Source organism: Hyla sarda, chromosome 3 (genome assembly GCF_029499605.1).
Source record: "Hyla sarda isolate aHylSar1 chromosome 3, aHylSar1.hap1, whole genome shotgun sequence".
NCBI lineage: Eukaryota > Metazoa > Chordata > Amphibia > Anura > Hylidae > Hyla > Hyla sarda.
The window spans coordinates 204200517-204224519 of NC_079191.1; the positions used below are offsets into that span (position 1 = coordinate 204200517).

Here is a 24003-nt window from a genome sequence, read left to right on the forward strand (position 1 = left end):
GAAAGAGTTCATAGAAGATCTACTATATTAGTACATGGATTGCGGGATAAAACTTACCAGGAAAGGTTAAAGGACCTTAACATGTATAGCTTGAAAGAAAGGACAGAGGGGATAAGATAGAAACTTTTAAATACATAAAAGGAATCAACACGGTAAAGGAGGAGATCATATTTAAAAGAAGAAAAACTACCACAAGAGGACATAGTTTTAAATGTGAGGGGCAAAGGTTTAAAAGTAATATCAGGAAGCATTAATTTACTGAATGAGTAGTGCATGCATGGAATAGCCTGCAGAAGTGGTCGCTGCAAATACAGTACAGGACTTTAAACATGCATGGGATAAGCATAAGGCTATCCTTCATATAAGATAGGGCCAGGGACTATTCATAGGATTCAGATTATATAGACTAGATGGGCCTAATGGTTCTTATCTGCAGACACATTCTATGTTTCTATCCTGTTTAAGTCCTAGAGAACTGCTTAGCTACTTTGTTTTGCTACAAGCAAAAGCAAGAAAGTATTCAGGATTTTAAAAAGTCACATTAAAACAATAAAATTAGTCAATGACCAAATTCCAGAGAGGCCAATGGACTCTGCAACCTTGTTATCTAACTAACAGAAGAGCCTTAATGCATCTGAAATCTAACAGCTGTTAACCCACCGAGCATATGTACATTGTCCATTGTATTACATTTGGTAACTGACCAGTTTACCGGTCAGTTTCAGTTAGACCGTTTAAAGGGGTATTCTGAGTTAGAGTTACTTATGCCCTATCCACAGCATAGGGGATACATGTCAGATCACAGGAGGTCTGCGAGTTGCTGCTCCACTCAATTGTGGGCTCATTCTGGAGATCACAGAGAGTTTGACTGAAGAGATCTGACACGTATCTCCTAAAACAATAGAATACCCCTTTAACTATGAGATTAACTGACTGACAGGTTCAATGCTAAATCATAACGTACCATGTGAAGAGTAAAGTGAAGTTCACAAGTACTGTACATACTACATATTTTATGGCAGTAAATAAATGGTAAAATCTGTAGCATAAAATCCATAGCATAAATGTGTGAACATACCCTGAACTGAATGTGTGAACATACCCTGAACTGAATGTAACCTTAGTAAAATCTAACTCAAACCAGCTCTCCCTTCTTCCTCTCTAATAAGTGCCAGGCCCTTTAGTGCATACACAAACTAAAGTGTTCTAAGGGTAGAAAGTCAATGTACAAAAAATACTTTAAATGCCATACGGTTAACATCCTTATTGGAAATATCTATTTGACTTTAGTTTATAAGCAGTAGTGTAACTTCTGGACTTATGTAATAGAGTCTCCCTCCCCCAAACTAACATGTACTGGGTATAGCACAAACAGCACTGATACCATCCAATGCATGAGGGCAGCTAATTAATATGTCATTAGAATATTTACAAGCTTACACTGTTTTTTTTTTATTATGTGTATAAAAAGTATACCTTGATCAATAGAGCAGGAATGCTATGATATGAATGAGCAAACCATTCAGCTGGTTTGCTGTTGTATATCATATAGGTAGTTTCAGATGTAAACCTGCCCTTATTGGTGGCATTCCTACAGCCCAAACATTTCTGCATTATAGTATCTATCCTGCAAAATTTAAAACCCCACAGTTGTATTGAACCAACCGAAGATCACCAAAGGGCTCTATGGAGAACTATGTTTATCAGAGTTGAATGATCTGGTGGTCCAGGTCTTGTGGCTTTAATATGACCATAATGCAATCTTATGACATACCTAAGACATAGTAGATGACTGTTCTGGCAGATTAAACAAAACAGAGGTGATCTGGGACTTATTCTATGTCAACATAATTGATACCAATACGTACAATTTGGAAGCCAGTAAAGGTTTGCAATTCGGGATAAAACTGTAAATAAGTTACCTTGTGAAAGCTTCCATAGAAGAGCTTCTTTATTTCATCACCATCAAATGTTACTGTCTGAGTTTCTCCTGTAGCTCCCTTGTTAAAGAATGAGAGTGTTTGTTTGGATCCTAGAGAAATGTTGAAATTATGTTAAGTCATACCAGAGTAACAAGTCGTACACAGACTTAAACATTAGAGGAGCAGAGGTGTCAAAAGTTAAGCAATGTATGTGAATTATCATGCTTTATGGTGTTATTCCATCACATCAGATGTGTCACATATGATATCTCACTGAAAGACAATTGTCAGATTTATCTTCTCTAGACTTTTTGCCACTAAACAAGTTGCTTCCCGTATTCTGAGCAAAGAGAATCTCTGTAACTAGTGATAAAAACCTGACGCGTACATGCAAAAAGAGCAGAGCTGACAGATTAGAGCACTGAACCCGACATAACTTTGTGATATTAGAGAAGCTATTTACCAATTTATCTTTCAGCAGCCAAAAGAGAACAGAAAATCCTGATGTTAGACATGTAAGGATAAGTCAGAACATTTTCTTTTACACTAAATATACATTGGGTGTTACATTGACCAAAGCCATTGATGTTATTCTCCTATCAACACCTCTGCTTAAAGGGAAAACATGAGAAACACAAAAGATGAGAAAGATACTTACCATCCAGAGTCACTCCTGTCAGTGGTTTGTAGCCCTTGTCTGTGACCTGCCATATTGAAAATGGCTCATTGGGGGTTTCAGGGAGCACACGGAATAATAGGATGATAGTGTAGGATGGTGGTAATCCGTCAGGATGTAGTTCACTATATACAAGATTGAATATGTGGTACTTCTTAAAAATATGCAGAATAGTATTTATATTGAGAACACAAAGTTAAGGTATAGTAAAAAAAAAGTTTTACAATAATGAAACCTATTTTTAACTGTCTATTCAATGAACATATATTGGTGATTTAAGTAAAGTAGTTATTCATCCACTTGCTGTCTGGTGTACATTAACACTCTGTCTGGAAATAGAGCCAACTATATCTCACTCCTACTATATAGGAGGCTCCTGGGGGTGTAGTGGGCGGGGATATATTCAAGAAGGTATAGTGGGAGGGAGATAGAGTTGGCTGAATTCCCAGCTAGCGTGTACAACAGGAACAGGAAGTCGATTACAGGATGTACACTAGACATGAAGTTGGATAAAACAACAGCAAACAATTTGCATTAGAAGAAGCAAAGCATTATTTGTGAAGGAGAAGCAGGCTGCCTCAACTAATGAATTGAGCCAGACATCTAGCCACCTTCATCACATCACTGACACAGAGGAAGGAGAAGGTTTCTCTCTGTCTGTGTGGAAATGTCACTGCTTACTACAGATGCTCCAGAAGCTCCACTACAGGGAGCCTCTGTATAGTTTTCATTATTAAAGTGTATTAGTAAGCTGTTGTTTTATTTTACATTTGCAAACCACCACACAACTGGTTGTGTCATTAGAAAACTCATTTAAGGACAATCAGCTATTCTTTAGCTTAAAAATAATGTGGCTCATGGATGGGTAATGTACAGTCTAACAACTAATTCTATTTAACATATTCCCTTCTTTTTCAAATGGATGCATCAAACAGATACTTGATAAGCATTAGATAAGTATGTAAACAGTTAAAGTGGTTACCCAAGAAAAGTTTTCTTTATAGTTATAACTTAACAGTGAAATACTATTCAGTTATTGTTTTGGGTGGTAAATATATTTTTTTCTACAAATACATGGTGTTTCTTGAGTTATTGTGAAAGCATTATACACTTTTCTTTAGTCTTAATTTCTATTAAGGCCTCCTCTAGGCCTACATTATAGCACTTTTCTTACGTGGTTGGTATGGAGAGGAAGGAATCTTTGTGCAGATTGTACGCAGGAAAACTGTTAAAAGAACCGGGTTGCATTGAGACACCTTGGACAGACGCAAAAGTCTTTTCTGTAAGGTTATATGCTTCTAGCATCCTAAAGCCTTAAAAAATAAAAAATAAAGTATGAAAACACTGCAAATAGTATAATGAAGACAATTTAAGCATGTACTATAAGAATACAAACTGTATCTCTTACCAGGGGATGTATAGCCATCAAGGTACATAAGTGGGCAAGCTGAAAGAAAAAGCAATAACAAGATAGCGTTATGAATTTTTACACCTTCAGCACCACAAACATGAGTGATATTGCCATTGCTTTTGCAAAACTACATCATCTTAAATATAATGTTAGTTTTGTTACTGCTCCTGAATGCTTGGGGTGCATTACGTGATGTATTTATTGGCACCATATTTACGGTAACACTCTAGAAAGTGTAAATAGGGTTCACATCATTGTAAATGGAAGCAAAGTTCACAAAAGAGCACAACATGTTCTTGTTATTGACATCAATTTCCTGATGTGTCATTTATTATAAACTTGGAGTCTGGTCTTATAAAAGTTTTTCTGGCATGTCTGACATTCCTAGAAACAAGAGAAGCTCAACTTTCTATTGGGTGCCTGTTTCCTTGAATTTCTTTGGCATGCACTTAAAAGAAAGGTCGGCATGACCCCATTCATTTGTAATTCAATTACTGAGTCAATACTTGTTGATAGCTTCTCTCTGATCTCTTAATCTTTGGGCTAATTCAAAACGACTGCAATATTATTTGCAATTCCAGACAAATAAACATCTATACTGGCAGCATGAAATGATTTCTTATCTTGGAAGCCATCAATAATTAGCAAACAGTTGGAGCTATTCACACTAAGCTAATTCATGTTATGTTTTAAATCTTTTACAAACCTCTTGAGTAAACTTATCTGTCTACTGTGGCCTATCCAGTCAATTATTGGATTAACACCTCTCAAAAAATAATTGAGGTATTTTTCGAGGTAATAAACTGACAATGTGCAATGAAAAATAGACGGACTGGTGTAGAACGTGTTTAGCCTCAACTACAATTGAATCAGAATAACACTTACTTGAAGTTGCAGTTTCACACACAAAGGTGATCAGATTGTCTTCAATCTTTTCAAAAGCATCAAAATCATCCACAATGAAGACATGCCGTTCACTTGGTTTGCTACCGATATTTGTAAGTTCAGTATAATCCACATCAGCCACGCCAATCACGAAGACGCTAAAGCCTAAAAAATACATAACATATTTGCCTTATGCATCCATACACAGAGAAAGCTGTATCCATTCTTTGCAAAGGCTTTCAATTTCATTGTCCTTTATCCTAACATTTATTTCTATTGGTTTTTCAAAGTACGCAAAAGTGACAACAGAATAAAATATACTGGAAATATTGGAAATATACTGGTAAAAGATTTCCAGTGTGTCAGAGCAATTCACAATTTAGAGAATCATTTTTATAGTAATTATTAAAAAAAAAAATAGCTCAGCTGTAACTCTTTTATTCTAACAGGAACAGTATCCCTTTCAAGTCAAGAAACTTCTTCAAATTGGACACTACTGCCATCAGTCATAGCTTAGAGGAGGGCCAGGAATGCTCTCAATACAGTGCTCTCTGAGCACTTAAAAAGAAGCGCTCACCTCTTGGGCACTAGCAGAGGGATTCAATAACGTTTGAACAAGCTGCATAACGAAGACATCAGATGTGGTTAAACTCCCGCTCCTTAACCTTTGTTTAGGGCTGTCAGTAAATTTGATAGCTCAGGTCCACAGAAACAACCTAAAATGCTATCATTTCTCAATGATACCAACATTTTGGTAACAGTGCCGAGAACAGCCAGCAGGGAATATTTGATTTCCAAGCCTGCCCATCCACTATAGTCTCTCCTATTTATCAAGATATCACTTAAATTAATATTAGGGAACTTGTTGATAAAGCTAGTCCCTAATATACAAGCCAATGTGGTCCTTTTATTTAAATTACTGGTCTCAAAACTGCCTGTTCACATTTCAATTTGCTTAACATAAGCAGGCTGTGGTTTATCGTATTGGAACAGCTTGACTGACTACAGGGAACACTTTGTTCACTTTTACAGTATATTACACATATTATTCTCTAAAGAAGTATGCAATAAAAAAACAAATGAGAGATTTAATGATCAGACTCAAAAGTGAGTTATGGACTACTAGTTAGTAAAGCAATATGGCCAGGAGTGCTTCTAATTTTTGCAACCAGAGGCACATAGGAAATGCCCCTCTTAAATTTAAAGTTGGAAAAGTGCAGTCAGGAAAGGACATTTTCTCCTCATCTCACGGTGCAGCACTCAATATAGCTCATTGAAACATAGAATTATAACAACCATCTACTTTTCACATATTAAACCTGAATCAGTATTTCAGAGACATAAATGTTTGTGGGTATGTTTAATTCATTTCACTCCTGTATATTGTGCATTTATATGGTCAATGAATGTCTTCATGATAACTGATATCATGGAATTACAAACTAGTTACTATAATCCTTATATTGGGTTACTCTACTGTAAATAACTCCTTTCTAAGAAGAGCATACCAGAGTGCTGAATATCCCTGGCAGACTTCTTCACGTCATCCTGAGATCTTCCATCAGTCACTACTACTAGAACTTTGGGAACAGATCTTCTCATTCCATTGTCATAAGTCAAAACTTTATCACGTACAAACTTCAAGGCTTTTCCTGCAAGAAATAATTTATAATACTTAAGACACTTTCTCTGCATGGCTTTATCCTGATTCTGGAACTCTGGCATCGAAAATCAGCTTTTTAAGGATATTTCTTGACTGACGCTAAGGCTAGGTTCACATCTGCATTGAAACTTTGTTCAGGGAGCTCAGTTTGCAGAATCCATTGAACTGTAAGCAGTATTTATTTCTTCAGCTGAAATCCTGCTAATAAATGGACACTGGACATTGTGACACCGGGCATAATCGAGATGGATCCCCATTTAAGTCAATGGGATCCACTAGCAGCCATTGGTGTCCATTGTGCAACGGACCCTGAGTCTGTGATGGAGCTCCTGAACCTGTATGCCGTCTTCAGCTTGTTTGCAAAATTTATTTTCTACATTAGCAACTTGCAAGTCTACTGTACAACATACCTGTTTTTGTGTTTCCTCCCTTGTATCGGATGTTAGCTAGTGCACCCAGAGCTTGGGCTTTATCAGAATATGTATTCAGCTTAAATTCAGTTTGAGCTTCATCACTAAACTGTACAAATGAAACCTGCAAGGAATCATAGATCAATATAAATGCTTTATGTCATGTTTAGAGTTTATTATCTTATGATATGTGTATAAATCCATTGTGCCCAAAGCGTATGTTGTGTATACACCTGGGGGTGGAGCGGAGGGAGGGGTTAGAATAGTTAATAGGAATAGGCTTCATAGGAAAATAAAACTTACACCCTTGAATCCCATTAACCCCAATAACATAAAGGATGGAAATGTAAAGTGTATGTTCACAAATGCCATTAGCCTAGAAAATAAAATTGGGGAGCTTGAGGCCTTGATACTGGAGGAACATATTGGTATAGTTGGTGTCACTGAGACATGGCTGGACTCCTCGCATGACTGGGCTGTCAATCTTCAGGGGTTTACATTGTTTCGCAAGGATAGAATGAACAGAAAAGGTGGTGGAGTCTGTCTGTATGTAAGAAGTGGTATGAAAGTCAGAGTGAACGATGCCATAGTGTGTGATGATTCTGAGGAAGTGGAATCACTGTGGGTAGAATTACAAAAGGAGGGAAATACTGAAAAAATAATATTTGGTGTAATCTACAGACCCCCTAATATCACTGAAGAGATAGAAGGTCGGCTGCATAAACAAATAAAGAGGGCCGCCCGGGCAGGTACAGTGGTAATAATGGGAGATTTTAACTATCCAGATATAGATTGGGGTCCGGGGTTGGCTAAAACTGCAAAGGGGAGAAAATTCCTAAATTTATTGCAGGATAATTTTATGAGGACCCAACAAGAAGTGATGCCTTGTTGGATCTGATCATCTCCAACAACGCAGAGCTGGTTGGTAATGTAACTGTGCGGGAAAACCTTGGTAATAGCGACCACAATATAGTTACTTTTGACTTAAAATGTAGAAAACAAAGACAGGCGGGCAAGGCAAAACATATAACTTTAAAAAAGCAAACTTCCCTGGGCTGAGAGCTGCACTACAGGACATAGACTGGGGGGAGGTGTTGTCAAACACTGATACAGAAGGTAAATGGGACATCTTTAAATCAACTCTAAATAACTATACAGCTAAATATATACCAAAGAGGAACAAATATAAACGATTAAAACGAAATCCTACATGGCTAACAAATTATGTTAAAAGAGTAATAAACAACAAAAAAATTGCTTTCAAAAAATATAAATCTGATGGGTCAGCTATAACATTTAAACAGTACAAGGAGCTTAATAAAATCTGTAAAAATTTAATAAAAACAGCAAAAATTCTAAATGAGAGACAGGTGGCCAAAGAAAGCAAAACTAATCCTAAATATTTTTTTAGATATATAAATGCAAAAAAAAACAAGTACAGAGCATGTAGGACCCCTTAATAATGATAATGATAATGGGGAGGTTGTCACAGGCGATATAGAGAAAGCAGAGCTACTGAATGGGTTCTTTAGTTCTGTACATACTAAGGAAGAAGGAGCTGACATTGGACAGGTCAGTGCTGGTAACACATCATGTAATGTACTGAACTGGCTTAATGTAGAAATGGTACAAGGTAAGTTAAGTAATATAAATGTAAGCAAATCTCCAGGGCCAGATGGATTGCACCCAAGAGTTCTTAGAGAAATAAGTTCAGTAATATCTGTACCCCTGTTAATGATATTTAGAGATTCACTGGTGTCTGGTATTGTGCCAAGGGACTGGCGCAATGCGAATGTGGTGCCAATCTTCAAAAAGGGCTCTAGGTCTTCCCCAGGAAACTATAGACCGGTAAGTTTAACGTGCATTGTGGGTAAATTGTTTGAAGGACTTATAAGGGATTACATACAGGAATACATAGGGGATAATAGTATTATAAGTGATAGCCAGCATGGGTTTACTAAGGATAGAAGTTGTCAAACCAATCTAATTTGCTTTTATGAAGATGTGAGTAGAAACCTTGACAGAGGAATGGCTGTGGATATAGTGCTTCTGGATTTTGCTAAAGTGTTTGATATTGTCCCTCATAGACATCTGACAGGTAAGTTAAAGTCTTTGGGTTTGGAATCTTTAGTTTGTAACTGGATTGAACACTGGCTCATGGATCGTACCCAGAGAGTGGTGGTCAATGATTCGTACTCTGATTGGTCCCCGGTTATTAGTGGTGTACCCCAAGGTTCTGTACTGGGACCGCTGTTGTTTAATTTATTTATCAATGATATAGAGGATGGCATTAACAGCTCTGTTTCTATCTTTGCAGATGACACCAAGCTTTGTAGCACGGTACAGTCTATAGAGGATGTGTATAGGTTACAAGATGACTTGGATAGACTAAGTGTCTGGGCATCCACTTGGCAAATGAGGATCAATGTGGATAAATGTAAAGTTATGCATCAGGGTACTAATAACATGCATGCGTCGTATGTCTTAGGGGGGATCAAACTGGCAGAGTCACTGGTAGAGAAGGATCTGGGTGTACTTGTAGATCACAGACTACAGAATAGCATGCAATGTCAGGCTGCTGCTTCCAAGGCCGGCAGGATATTGTCATGTACAAAAAGAGGCATGGACTCGAGGGACAGGGACATAATACTCCCCCTTTATAAAGCATTGGTACGGCCTCATCTGGTATATGCTGTTCAGTTTTGGGCACCAGTCCATAAAAGGGACACTGTGGAGCTGGAAAGGGTGCAGAGATGCGCAGCTAAACTAATATGGGGCATGGAACATCTTAGTTATGAGGAGCGATTAAAGGAGTTAAAATTGTTTAGTCTTGAGAAGAGACGTTTAAGGGGGGATATGATAAATGTATATAAGTATATTAATGGCCCATACAAAAAATATGGAGAAAAACTGTTCCAGGTTAAGTCTCAAGGGGCGACACGCCTTCTTTACCATAAGAACTGTGAACTTATGGAACAGTCTACCTCAGGAACTGGTCACAGCCGCAAAATTTTACAGCTTTAAAACAGGGTTAGATACATTCCTGGAACAAAATAACATTAATGCTTTTGAAGAAATATAAAATCCCATCCCTTCGCCAATATCGCGCGACACCCCTACCCTTCAATTCCCTGGTTGAACTTGATGGATGTATGTCTTTTTTCAACCGTACTAACTATGTAACTATGTAACTATGTATAAGCTAAGGAAACTCAATGAAAAGGTTTAATGTGTAAATTTCTGTTATGGAAAAGAAACTTAATAACTAGTAATGCTATCTTGCCCTCTACTGGGTGTTTCTCTGTAAGGTCATCTGGTGAACATTACTAATATAGTTAAATGTACTCTTTACAACAGTGTTCTATAGTCTAAAGTCTCCCAGCTGTTCTCAGTCTTGAACTCACAGTAACTTTGATTGTCAGGGCATGCCAGGAGATTTAGAGGCTATACACTACTGGTATAAAAAGCTTTCAGCACTCACCAGTTGCATATAAGTGAAATAGTTTATTCACATCTTCAGTGACAAACAAACAGCTGTTTATTGGTCAATAATGATGTGAATAATGAGTGCTGACATCCACTGCAATGGACATAAACAACTGGTAGACACAAAGAGGGTGTATTAATAAAGTTAGATGAGACGGAATTCTGGTCTAGTTTATGGCTAAAATGGCATACATAACAGTTTTAGACCACTTTTGTGCCTCACTAGTAAGTTGTATAAAGATATATAGAAAAGGAGTGCTGTTTGTATAAAAAAAAAAGGTGTGTAATTTTGGCACAATATATTGGATTAAAGTAAGCCAACAAAGAGGCATAAGAAAAAGAAATATGTCTAGCAATATGCGCCAAACATTTCTGACAGACTACACCACTGTAATAAATTTGGTGCATCTTCTGTCTGATCTAGTTTCAGATAGCATTACTAAATGTGCCTTATGTTCATACACAGTATTACATTTACACACAAAAAAAAAAAAAAAAAAAGTGGTATCTACTTAAAGCTGAAAGTACTGTTTTGGGAAATATATGGATAGAAATTAAATATGAGCATTTCTTAGGTTCCACTGCTAATTCGTTGGTATATAGTGGAATGACAATGGAGATCTGATCATGTATTGCAGTCATTCTCACCTGGATGCCAGCAGGATTGATAACATCAAAAGCTCCAATGGTGTTAAAAATGAATTGGCGGACTTTGTTGAAGTTATCATCACCAATACTCCATGAGCTGTCGATCAAGAAGACAATATCTGCTTTTGCCCCTTTGCACACTACAAAAAAGAATTATGGACATAGGTTATGAGTTAATGGGTTATCTTCTACATTACCTAAGTGACATAAAAAGACAAAACATAAAAAGATCTTTATAATCGACATGTAACTTAGAAAAATGTATAATGTATTTTTATATTCTACTACTTATTTAGTAACCATATAAGTGTTGCATTATTCATGATTGTGAATTTATATTTCATTAGATATTGCTTACCTTCACGGGCTGGAGGAATTGTGGGTGGCGGAGGAGGAGCAGGAGGTTGAGTTGGTAATTCTGTTGGCTTTATCGCTAGAGGTTAAGACAATAAATTTATAGTTAGCAGTATGGCAAGACAAAAATGTTATTTATATATAATTTCATATATTATATACACTTTTTTAGTGTAGCTACCAAATACATATAATGTAGCTGGGGCCAGTTCCATAAAAAGTCAATCGGCCAACCACAAATGCAAATGAAGGAAAATAAAATATATGATCTTCTTTACAGTAATGCCTAAACAATTAGAAATTATCGTTTCCGTGTCTACATATGTGACACGTACCCCATATGATTTGCTGTTCTTTTCATACTTTAAAAATAGGGAAGCATGCCAATAGCTTAGTGTTCCATCTGCTCTCTAAAGTTAGTGATGATCGCTCCGTGTCTGAACCCTCATGACCATGGGACCGGAGTATTGTGATGTCATGACTCGGCCCCTTGTGATATCATGTTCCACCCCCTTTTGACATCACAAGGGGCAGAGTTGTGACATCGCGATACTCCGGTCCCGTGGTTGTGAGGCTTCAGACATGTAGCGATAATTGCTTTGTGCAGCTGAGACAGGTGGGTGCTGCATGAGAGATTGCGGGGGTTCCCAGCGGTGGGACCCCCACCCCCACGATCAGGCATCTTATCCCCTATCCTTTGGATAGGGGATAAGTTGTCTTAGGGCTGAAGTACCCCTTTAACATTTTGCTGACCTCAACTACTTTTGTTTGACCCCCATACTGCCAATATGAGGCCACCTAAAACATGAGCCCACTCTTTTAAAGCCCTTTTTAGAGCCCATTTATAATCTACATTTAAAAATGATTTATGAATCTTTTTACTTACTAGTACGTTCTTTGGTTGAAACTCCTCTGCCCTCAAGGTTTGGTGTCTGTACATATACAGTGGCAGTATATTCAGTGTCGGGGTTCAGACCAGTAAAACAATTCGATGACTCTGATCCAGGCACCGTTATTTCCTGTCCTCGAGATCCTGTATAGTAACACAGATAATACCCATTTATCATTATATATTCAGCATTGAGAAAAATGTGTTCATCACTGGATAATAGTTCTTGTTCTGCAGAAAGATTCTAACAATCTGCTCTTACCATCAACTGGAGTTAGCTTGACTCTATAGGATGTTGCCGCTCTGTGAGGTGACCACCTAACACAAAATGAATCCCATGACACTTGGTAGCTTGACAGGTCAGTCACATTTAGGTACACTGTAAATAGAAAAAGTTTATTTTTTATTAAGGCTTAATAAGGGACTATTCTCAATGCTGCAGTTTTTCACTATGCCTTACCTATACAGTATAGCATTCTTACATATAAGGAAGTCTGGTCTGCAATATAGCCTCCAAATTTCTGCATTTGTGGTCATCCTATTAACCACATAACATCCTCCATATCTCTATCCACTATCTATTTACAAGGAGGTATCTAAATAAAGCTTAAAATTGAGCTCTGAACATAGTTTTTTAATATGCATGAAATGTTTTCCAAACCCTGAATGCAATGGCCAGGCTTAAAGACTTATCATTTGGCAATGAACAACATGACATGTTTCAGGGGAAATAAATAAAAGCATGATAACAGGATGTAGGTAACATGACTCCCATCAGAAGAACAAATTAAAATGCAATCTACAACAACATTTCCAACCTGTAAACATCTACACCAACAATCTGTATTTCTAGGCACTCTAAATCATGAACTTGAAAGAAGGAACTCTGGAACTGAGCCTGCATAGGCATCTACGCCACACAACTTGCAAAGATAATGGCTTCCCCTAATATGTTCTGCCAAGAAGAGTTTACAGCCAAGCACATGGAGAATTAAAACATTCAGCTGGGTTCCTACAGTGTAAAATGAAAACAAAAATACTACAGTAAAATAGGTATAAAAAGCATATGTCAGTTCGCACATTGTTTTAAAATGTTGGAATTATTGCAGTTTTTTTTTTATAATGTGTGCAGTTTTCCATAGACTTATAGAGAAAATTAAATTTTTTTTACTGCAGTGTTTTTTTTTTTTTTTTTTACAATGTGTAAACCTAACCTTAATCCAGAACTTGGAGCTCAACTGATGCCAAAATAAAAACCAGGGCATGTAAGAAATGTGCTACAAATAGATGTATGTGTGTAGTTGAACAGTTAAGAGATTCAAAGAAGTCAAAGACTCCTTGAAAAACTACTTGAAAAAAAAACAACAAAACGTCTTTAGGAAGACCACCCAAAACTGCATAATAAAGAAGATGGCTAGTCTGCATAATATATGGTGAATATAAAAATCTGTTTGACTAGGATAAAGGAGTGGTCTTACAAAGAAACATAGAGGAACCATTCGGTCATCTATTCTATCCAGTATTCTGAATACTATCGATAGTCCCTGACCCTATATTTTAAGAATATGCCTATCCCATGCATGCTTAAACTCCTTCACTCCTTCGAGTATTTGCAGCTATCACTTCTACAGGAAGGTTATTCCATACATCCACTACTCTGATATTCCTGCATAAACCTTTGTCCCTCTAATGTAAAACGATGCCCTTTTGTGGTTGTTTTTGAAGAGGTTTTACTATACATCCAATGCATTCAGTTAAAGGATCAACTTATGTTTTGATATTTATATTAGCAGAGGACTTACAGGTTGTTCCAGGTCCTTTGAGTGGTGAACTTAGTCCAGTGTCATACTGAGCATACACCTGAACGTCATAGGTAGTTCCAGGATTTAGATTTTGAAGAGTGTATGAATTCACATCACCAACAAATACTTCCATGGATTCATCAGAATCTTCACAAGAAACAGAATACAGTTAATTAATAGTGAATTTGTATGTTAATATTGTCCATGAACCTAACCAAGTTGACCTATTACCACAACCCCAAAATTCTGATGATCAGCTGATCCTTATACTGATCAGCTGATCCTGGCAGGCCATGCATTCACTTATCACCAGCACTACATGAGGACGGCCACGAGAGGTGGTTGAAACGTCGCAATTTCATTTTGGTGATAAATAAAAGTCACTATTTTTCACTACGCTAGAATGCTGCTGCGTTTACTTGGTTGCAGCACTACATGTCAACATTTCATATGAAAGGCTGTCTGAACTAATAAAAAAGGCTTTGGCCCTATTTAAATGCCCTTTCAAGGACACAACTCCTAGATGTTAATTCAGGTAGAAAACAGACATGGTGCACATCTACAATCTTGCACAATGATCTGATTGCTTCTCAGCATAATTTCAAAAATAGGTTGTTAGTATATATGATTTGATCAAAAAGTACAAAGCCCACTCGCCACGCATAGAAAGTGTGCTATAACATCCTGTTCACACTGGAGTGGTGCTGTGCGGCGTCCGTTGCTGCCGTGGTGCCGTGTCTGTGGGGAGGTGCGACCCATGGACTGGTTTGAGTGGCGCTGGGGCCGCTCTGCCAGTGGGTCGTTCCCCCTGTGGGCACTGGTGTTGCGGCGGTGGTGGTCGCTGCCCAGTGCTATGCCATTTTATGCTAGGGACGTTAGGGACCCACTCTAAATAGTGGCGAGTGGGCTTTGTACTTTTTGATCAAAACGTATATACTAACAACCTGTTGGTTTTTGAAATTATGCTGAGAAGCAATTGGATCATTGTGCAAGACTGTAGATGTGTACCACGTCTGTTTTGTACTTGAGTACACAACTCCTGGATGTTGTTTCCATACTTGGCCTTTTTAGGGCATTTTGTTGAGTATGCTTCTCTTTCGATCTTTGTAAATTTTAAAGAAATAATAATGTTAGAAAAAATGATTTACGATAAAAAAGTATTGTATAATATGTATGGTCTGCTATCAGTGATGAAGTAGGATCTCTAATGTACTATGCTGGGTTTATGCAAACTACTTGCCATCCAGTAAAGACTATAACAAGGTAAATGTTTCTAAGTAGAACAAACTGTCTAAATTGAAGATATGTGTAGACTAACAGCAATAAATATTAAGGTAAATAAATGAAATAAAGATTATAGTTACCATTTGGCTGGTATACAAGTTTATAGCCAAGAACTGGAGAGGTTGCTCTATCCCAAGATACCCGGAATCTGGTGTACCATTCATCAGAAACTTGCAGATTCCTTGGTGCAAGTAAGCCAACTATAACATAATAATGACATACAGTATGACAAAGTGTTATAGGCAATGCTGGATTGATATATATGGCTAATACAATTTATAGACAATAAAATTGTAATTGTCACATATAAAATGATACATACACGAGAGTCAAGAAGAGAAAAGACAGGTAGTCCTCACTGGACAATTTATTCATTTTAGTTTAATAGATGACAATATCATAAACTACCAAATACATATTTCTAATCCTCCCAATAAATGCAGGAGAATTACTCTATTTTAGATTTACCAAGAGAAGCTAATAAAGTGTCCATGGGCATATTAACAATAGGAAATTGCCGGTTCCCATTAAACACAATAGAAGAAGCTGTTTATATCATCTTTATCAATCACATGCCATAAAAAAATAAAGTCTATTTATTCTCTTACCTGTTCTGCCATTTCCAGTTTGTTGCCCGCCATCGCCATCTCCATACACAGCCACCACAGTAATTTTATATGGAGTGTCTGGCAACAAAGGCTGCAGGACTACATTGTTTCTTCTACCAGGAACAGTTGCCTAAAAAAACAAAACATTTTTACTTTGCAGAATGGGGTACACGATAGAGAAAAGGTATAATAAGAAGTAACAAGTTGTCTATTTCAATTGTCGGAGCTTCTGTTTAACTCTATAAATTTATAACAATGAATAAAGTGACTCATACATTTACATTATAGTGTTGATGTTGGGGTATATATCATATTTTATCATATGTACAGTAGGGGAGATATTTGCAACATGAATACATACTAAAATTTTATGCTGCCAAAACCACTGTAAACACTGAAGACCAGACATAATGTATGATGCATCTGTACTATAAAATCAACACTGGATATACATTCCTTTCAATAGAATGCAGACTGCAAAATGTTGAACATATGGATAAAAGTGGTGTGACGTTATTTTGGGACTGGTTTATGCGTATGTCTGACAACAGTGTAATACTGTATTTCTGTTATGTAAAATGTGATGCCTTAGGAGCTCAGAGTATAAATTGTGCTGAAATGCAAATTTATTGGTGAAAGTTCCTGTGCATAGTCAGTTTTATAGCCTAGGTTGCCATATTTAAAAAACTATCTTTATTTTAAATTTGCTTTTATTACTTTATTTCAAAAATGGCTGTAGCCCTTCATTTTTACACCCCTACTCAGAGCTTGATTCAAGAACCCTCAGTCTTATATTCACACTCCCTATTCATCCCAACCTGAGTTTGATTCGTTGCCTCTTACCCTTATATTTACACCCCCTGAGCTTGATTTGCACCTCCTTTCCCTTATATTCACACCCACTGAGCCTGATTTATGCCCCCTCCACCTCAAATTGATATATACACCTTTTAAACCTGATTTACAACCCCTCAGCCTCATAGTCACATACCCTGAGCCTGAATGAAGCGCCTCAGCCTCATGTTTACATCCTCTGGGCCTGATTTATGCTCCCGAGATAGATTTGTATCTCCCTCAGCCTCATATTGACACCCTTTGAGCCTGATTCACACCCCCTCAGCCTCATTTTCACATCCCCTGAGACTGATTCATAATAGCCTTTCTGCCTCATATTTATAGCCCTGAGCCTGATTCACAACGCCACAGACAATTATTCACACCTCTTAGCCTGATTCATGTTCTCTAAGAATCATATTCACATTCCCCTGGGCCTAATTCAAGCCTTGTTAGTCTCATATTCACACCTTCTTAGCCTTATTCATGTTCCTTCAGCCTTATTTTCTACCCACCGAGGCTCATTCATTTCCTCTCAGCCTCATATACTCACCTCCTTGAGCCTGTTTTACACCTCCTCAGCCTCATCCTTACACCCCTAAACCTGATTCATAGCCTCTCAGTCTCATATTCACACACCATGGGCCTGTTTCATACCTACTTAGCCTCATATCCTCACTGATCCTAGCTTTCACGCCCTCTGTGAAATGAGGGGGGGGGGGGGTAATAAAGCAATCTAATGCTACAAAATGGTATGAAAACATGACACTTTTTTTTTTTTTACTGACCACAGGTCAACTGTAGAGAGAACCTGTAACTTTAGTAATGCTGATCTCACTGAGCAGTATGTTGCTCATTCTGATACATTATGAGAACTTAGATGATAAAGGAGGCAGTGCTGCCCCCAGAAATAAAGAATAAGGAATCCAGGTATTCATGGGGCGCCGTTACCCATCCTCTAATAATTGGCAGGTTTCTCCCTATGCACAGTAGTAGGGACAAGCCTGTCTACTACACAGCCTACTGCAGCAAATACATTTTCATAAACTACTGTATGAATCAGAATAAACAGCAGACCATTGGAAAAACGTTCCCTTTAAGGAAATCTAAATTTATCAAATGTCTGTTCCACTAGCTTTAGGTCGTAGTCAACTAGTCATTTTAGTATCTTGTAAGACAATAATATTTTGTGAGACACCATTTTTCTGTGAGCCATGAGGGTTGGACACAATTGGAATAGTAGGAATTATGAATTTCATTAAAATGTTTCTTTTAGTATGTAGTTCTAAAATATGGTGTAATATTCAGGTGAGACTGCAGGTTACTCCAATTTTAACTCCTTACAATGCATTTATATAGAAGGAACTGTATGGGGTTGGCTTGCTCGGAACACCCCTTTTTCAATACTCTGTTACGAAGGTTTGCTGTTTAGGACTATTAACCAGGACAGAAAAAAGATACAAATAGTATATCTTGCTTACAGTTGATCTCTGGAGTTCCCAGTAGGGAGACAGCCTGTGATAAACTAAGCCATAGGGAACCCTTCTCACATAACAGGAATAGCCAAAGCAGACATGTGAGATTATGACATGGTGGTAAGCGGGATAATGGGTTTAACAGTAGTAACCACAGGAATTAGACTTGAAACGATGATGTTATAGAAATAATTGTTCTATTGGTTTTATAAAACCACATACAGAAAAAAAAAGCAAAGCTTGCAAAAACATGAAAACTTACATATTCATCAATAGGATCACCAACAGTAGGTGAATAGATAATTCTATATTGTTGAACTGGACCATCGGCATGATCCCAGTTGACTGAGAGACTGTTGGTTGTCTCTCCAAAAACTTTAATGTTCTTTGGCCCACTGCGAGGTACTGTCGGAAAAAAGCAAAATTACAAAGCAATTATCAGTCTGGATATTAACCGTGATTTCTTTTTACAGCAATGTCAAATACGTATTATGAACATGTGAATACAGGAAATTCAGAAGTTTCCAACCACACTCCTGGTGTCTGGTTGCTTTGCACAATCTGTGTAGTACGGTGCTGCCAGCTAGGGCATACTAGCAGATTATTAAGAAATAAACCTACCGCAGTATGAACGAAATGTGGAAAGAGGGATACCACAAGAATTTGGAGGGCGCTTGGTAGCTGGAGGGATTTGCAAAGCAGTCAGCAAAAGAGGGGAAATTCTAATAGAAGACAGGAGCAAACTTTCCATACTGAATTCTTTAGGACATTGTAGAACAGTTGCATTCTCCTCAAAATATAGTGAGATTTTGGTTTTAATAATAAATTTAATTTTGGTGCTGCCAATGTACAAGAAGATGTCAGATCCAGAAGGCGGCCAGGTCTTTCTGGGAGTCTATGTCTCATATATAAATAAAGGTGTTGGTGTTATTGATATGTGACTGACAGACCAGTGACATGGAAACCTTCACATGTTCTTGCGGTCCCAAAATAGATTATATATCATTGCTTTTAAAGAACTAAAATATTTTACTGTACTGGCCACCGATTGTCACCTCTACCTAAGTCCATTTTTATATAAATTAATGATACAAAGTTAACTAAAACCCCCATACTAACCAAAAAGGTTAGTATTCAACCTGTGCCATTAGTTTCTATCGCTGATATGCTAATAAGGGTCTATATTGTCAACTGGGTGGTCACCAGCATTGAGAATGGTAACTTCCTTCTTGACTATTCAGACTGAAATGATGCCCTGAACCTGAGGCCTCTGATAAATAAGCAGTGGAGACAGGACAATTAACAGTCTAGACCAGGCATAGGCAACCTTCCGCACTGCAGATGTTTGGGGCCACATCTCCCATGATGCTTTGGCAGCATTTTGTCTGCAAAAGCATCATAGGATATGTAGTCTAAAACATTTGCAGTGCCAAGGTTGCCTATGCTTTGGTCTGGACCCTCATTAGCATACCGGGTGCTAAAGGCAAGAATTTATAGTGAAGAGAAACCCTCCCCCCCCCCCCTTGGTGCCACCTATTTGAGGTAGCTTCCCTGTAAGTTAGCGCTCAATTCTTTAACAGCCTTGAAACAGAATTGGGTGGAAGCTTTCCCTTTAGAAGGAGAGCTACTTTGCACATTTTATTTTTAACAGTAGAGCATTGCATGGCTTATAAGTCTACAGATGCCAGTTTGGTGGTCTCCTTAAATACTCACATTACTCCCTCAGTCCAAGGTCTATTTAAAGAATGGGTTGACATAAAGTCTATCCTTGCTAAAGGAAGACATTTCTTTTAAAATGCATAGGAACAAGTTTGGTTTACATAGGCTTTTCTGTTTGTCTTGGTGTGGTCACTCAGTACAAGCACAATATGCTAGTTTTTTATTTTTAGATTAATGCCTGAGGAAGCAATCGAATGATTGTGAAACGTTTTGCGTTGTGGGAAATAAACCTATAGGGGGAGATTTATCAATACCTGTCCAGAGGAAAAGTTGCTGAGTTGCCCATAGCAACCAATCAGATCACTTCTTTCATTTTTATTAATTTTTAAACAGGGATCAATTTATGTGTGCAGGCACTAAAAATGTAGCTGACAATAATAAAAATGCAGTGTGTGTGTGTGTGTTTTTCACTTTTTTATCTTTACATTTTTTAGGTAGTACTACTACTCCCACCATGGAACACACTGTTCCATGATGGGAGTAGTAGTACCTGTACTAATTGTAATTGCGATACTTCTGTATCATTTATAGATGCGGCCGGCCGCTCTTCTATGGTCCCCTGCACTGCCGTATATATGCACCTATTAATTTTTCCCGCAGAGAGCTGTGATTGACCAGATGGTTCCAGCCAATCACAACTCTGTGGGAAATATTAATAGGTGTATATATACGTCAGTGCAGGGGACCATAGAAGAGTGGCCGCCCGCATCTCTACATTATACAGAATGATCGCATTGGGTGTCAGAAGTCTGCTAATGCAGGTACAACAGCTCCCAGCATGAAACAGAGTGTGTTCCATGTTGGGAGTAGTAGTACCAGCAGTTAAGGACAGATCCCAGCGGGTGTCACTCCTGACACCTGATGCGATCGTCCTATCTACTGCAGAGATGTAGAGCGGCTCTGTACAACGCTCGCATCTCTGCAATATACTTGGGCTGACCAGTGATATGAATAGAACATCACTGATTCATATTTCCCTCTGAGAGCAGGGATTGGCTGCAACCATCCGGCCAATCCCCACTCTGGGCAGAAAATATGAATGAGTAATGTGAATATCTATTCACATCACTGGCTGGCCGGAGTACAGAGCAGAGATGCGAGTGCTGTATAGAGCCATTCCACATCTCTGCAATAGATAGGACGATCGCATCGGGTGTCAGGAGCAATCTTTCTATTAGTACAGGTACTACTACCCCCATCATGGAAAACTTTGTTCCATGCTTGGAGTAGTAGTACTACCTAAAAAAAAAAAATAGAGAGAGAACAAATTAAACACACACTTTATTAAAAAAAAAAATTTGTTATAAAAATTTTTGTTAAATACATTTTTTCCCATCCCTTCTGCATGTTTTTTTTTTTTTTTTTTGGTACCTAACAAATTTAGAAAAAAAACACCAAAGGGGCCAAAAATGCATTTTCCACTCAAAGGCAAAAACGCCAGAAAAAAATGCCAGAAAAACTGCCAAAACTTAGGAAAAACCTGTGGCAGTTTTTCTGGCGTTTTTGCTGGTGTTTTTTTAAGTGTAAAAAAGAAAAAAAAACAAGTAGAAACCTAGCCTTACAATGGGTTTTAGAGGGACTTTTCCACCATAGCTGAAAAATGGGCATGGCTAAATGTGCCACAGGCACCAAAAATTGCGCCGTTTTATCCTTATGCAATTCAAGCCAGCTAATTGTTGGTCTAAACTTAGACTAGCCAGTGTGAAAATGCAACTATTATATCAAACAGCCTGAGCATGTCTAGTCTAAGTTTACACTGTCTAAGAATTTAAAGACAGGGCCACAAAGTGTAAAAGGTGTTCCAGTATAGTTTTCAGCTTTTAAACACAAATTATAATAGAGTGTAATATACTTCTATTATATCCATGCACCGGTTTGGGTTTTTGTTGCAAATTCTGGTGCATTACACATGCGACCCTACAAAATTTACTTGGAAAAGCCATAACAAATTAGGCCCAACATGTCAGAGATCACATGGTCTCCAGGGGGACTGGCTATGTTGCAGTGGGTGGGCGGTTAGCATTACTTCAGAAGATCCCTTTCACCCTGCCATCCAGCCACTGCAGATAGATTAACCCCCCCTGTTATGTATCTTAGCTATGTTAACATAAAACATACTTATATATATATTTCTATTTAAATATATTGCGAAGTTAGTTGATATATTGTACATACATGTTTTTCCCTCTCCAGTACTTGGTTCTGCTTCTCCATCCGCATACATGGCCACCACATTTACAGAGTAAGGAGTATCAGGGATCAGGCGCTCCAGTAACACATTATGAGTATTGCCAGGAATCACAACCTAAAGGTAAATGGGAATTTTCCATTAGTTCTGAACAATTTTGTATTAATTATTATATGGAACTATTGTAAGTGGGTGGCTACTCTTTATATGCTCTCACAGAATGATTTCATGTGTAATAATAAAAGTATTGCATCCTCTGAACATATGGGATTTGGTACTCACATATTCTGAAGCCGTAGTTCCGAGAAGTGGAGCATAGTTGACTCTGTACTGCTGAACCTGTCCAGGAGCAGGATCCCATCGAACATTTAGTGTATTTGTTGTTGGGTTGTAAACTTGAAGATTTCTGGCAGTTCCTCTTGCCACTATAATAAATAATACATATGGGGGGAATATTCAAAGACTTGTGCTGTTTTATTAACACCATTAATAGTGTTATTAGCGCCAGTTTTTTAAAAGTGGGGCATGGCTTTTAAAAATGTGGGGCACTTGTGTCCCGTGCCCACAGCAAAAAAAAAAAAAAACACATGATTCAATACCAGGATAATTTGGTATTAACTGTGACACTTTGTGCACCAGAAGGTTGTGCTAAACCTTTGAAAATAGGGTGTTAATAGCACAAAAATCCTAGCCACACCTTTTTTAAAAAAGGCTAACAGGGTGCTAAATATCTGAATATGCGGTGCTTGTAATGTATGTGATAGGGTGATAATAGCATGCAAAGCCAAGCCACACCTCTTTAAAAAAGGCTAACAGAGTGCTACATTTCAGAATATACGGTGCTAATAGTCTGCGTCACATTTTAAGCAAATATCTACATATTTATGTGGGATTCTGTGTATATGTGTACAGTACAGTATAGTATGTACAAATCAGTCATAACAATAAAACCTGGCTAATTATATGTGGACCCCTTGTGTTGTCAAACAGGCTCTCATCCATGAAGACATTGACTTCAAAAGTCCTCTAAAGATGTCCTGTGACAGTGATACAGGAGCTGTAGATCCTTTTAGTCCTGTGAGGTGCAAGGTGGGGCTTCCACTTGCTTTTGCAGCAAATACTACAGGTTTTGGCCAGTTTGAGATCTGTAGAATTTGGAGGCCATATTATCAGTCTAAACATTTCTTTGTCTATTTAAACAGATCCTGAAATTTTTTGCAGAGTGGCAGGGTGCATCATCCTTCTTAAAGGAGGCCACTGCTTCTAAGGAATATTATGTCCATGATGGGGTTTACTTGGTCGGCAACAATGTAAAATAGGTGGCACATGTTAAAGTAACATTTGTATGAATATCAGAACCCATACTTTCCCAGCAAAACATTGCCCAGAGAATTTCACTGCCTCCACTTCTCTAGTTCCTATGGTGCCATCACCTTTTCTAGGTAAGCAACATGCACATAATGTGTTCAAACAACACTTTATCATAAGCAGCATTACTTATTTCAGTAATACTTATACAGTATTTCATCTGTGGGATCGGACTAGATGGGTTAGCCTTTGCTTCTACACACATTAGTAAGCTTTGACTCCTATGACCCTGAAACCAGTTCCTTGGTGGTTCTTTCTGGGATCACTTTTGCAGGTACTAACCACTGCATGGAGAACAAACGAACGATGATCCAGCACTTGCAAAAATGAACAGCTTTATTGAAGGTCACTGGACATAGGTAAAACCAACCACATCATCAG

The 24003-nt window shown here is 37.9% G+C and overlaps 1 protein-coding gene across 8 annotated transcripts in view; it reads right to left on the reverse strand.

Annotated features, from left to right (window-relative positions):
- Positions 1 to 24003, reverse strand: part of COL12A1 (collagen type XII alpha 1 chain) — a 165893-nt gene that overhangs the window by 53487 nt on the left and 88403 nt on the right. For all 8 annotated transcript variants that reach the window (XR_008891251.1, XM_056565894.1, XM_056565888.1 and 5 more), the window contains 17 exons: positions 22537 to 22679; positions 22242 to 22371; positions 18610 to 18752; positions 16039 to 16168; positions 15511 to 15630; positions 14147 to 14293; positions 12607 to 12723; positions 12342 to 12488; positions 11460 to 11534; positions 11102 to 11241; positions 6968 to 7091; positions 6403 to 6546; positions 4895 to 5059; positions 4007 to 4045; positions 3773 to 3911; positions 2581 to 2723; positions 1923 to 2032 (listed from right to left, as the gene is read on the reverse strand). Coding sequence is in view for 7 of the 8 variants with exons in the window: in XM_056565894.1 (XP_056421869.1) it covers positions 1923 to 2032; positions 2581 to 2723; positions 3773 to 3911; positions 4007 to 4045; positions 4895 to 5059; positions 6403 to 6546; positions 6968 to 7091; positions 11102 to 11241; positions 11460 to 11534; positions 12342 to 12488; positions 12607 to 12723; positions 14147 to 14293; positions 15511 to 15630; positions 16039 to 16168; positions 18610 to 18752; positions 22242 to 22371; positions 22537 to 22679 (2156 nt within the window). In the remaining variant the exon portion in view is untranslated. The remainder of the gene's footprint in view (positions 1 to 1922; positions 2033 to 2580; positions 2724 to 3772; positions 3912 to 4006; positions 4046 to 4894; positions 5060 to 6402; positions 6547 to 6967; positions 7092 to 11101; positions 11242 to 11459; positions 11535 to 12341; positions 12489 to 12606; positions 12724 to 14146; positions 14294 to 15510; positions 15631 to 16038; positions 16169 to 18609; positions 18753 to 22241; positions 22372 to 22536; positions 22680 to 24003) is intronic.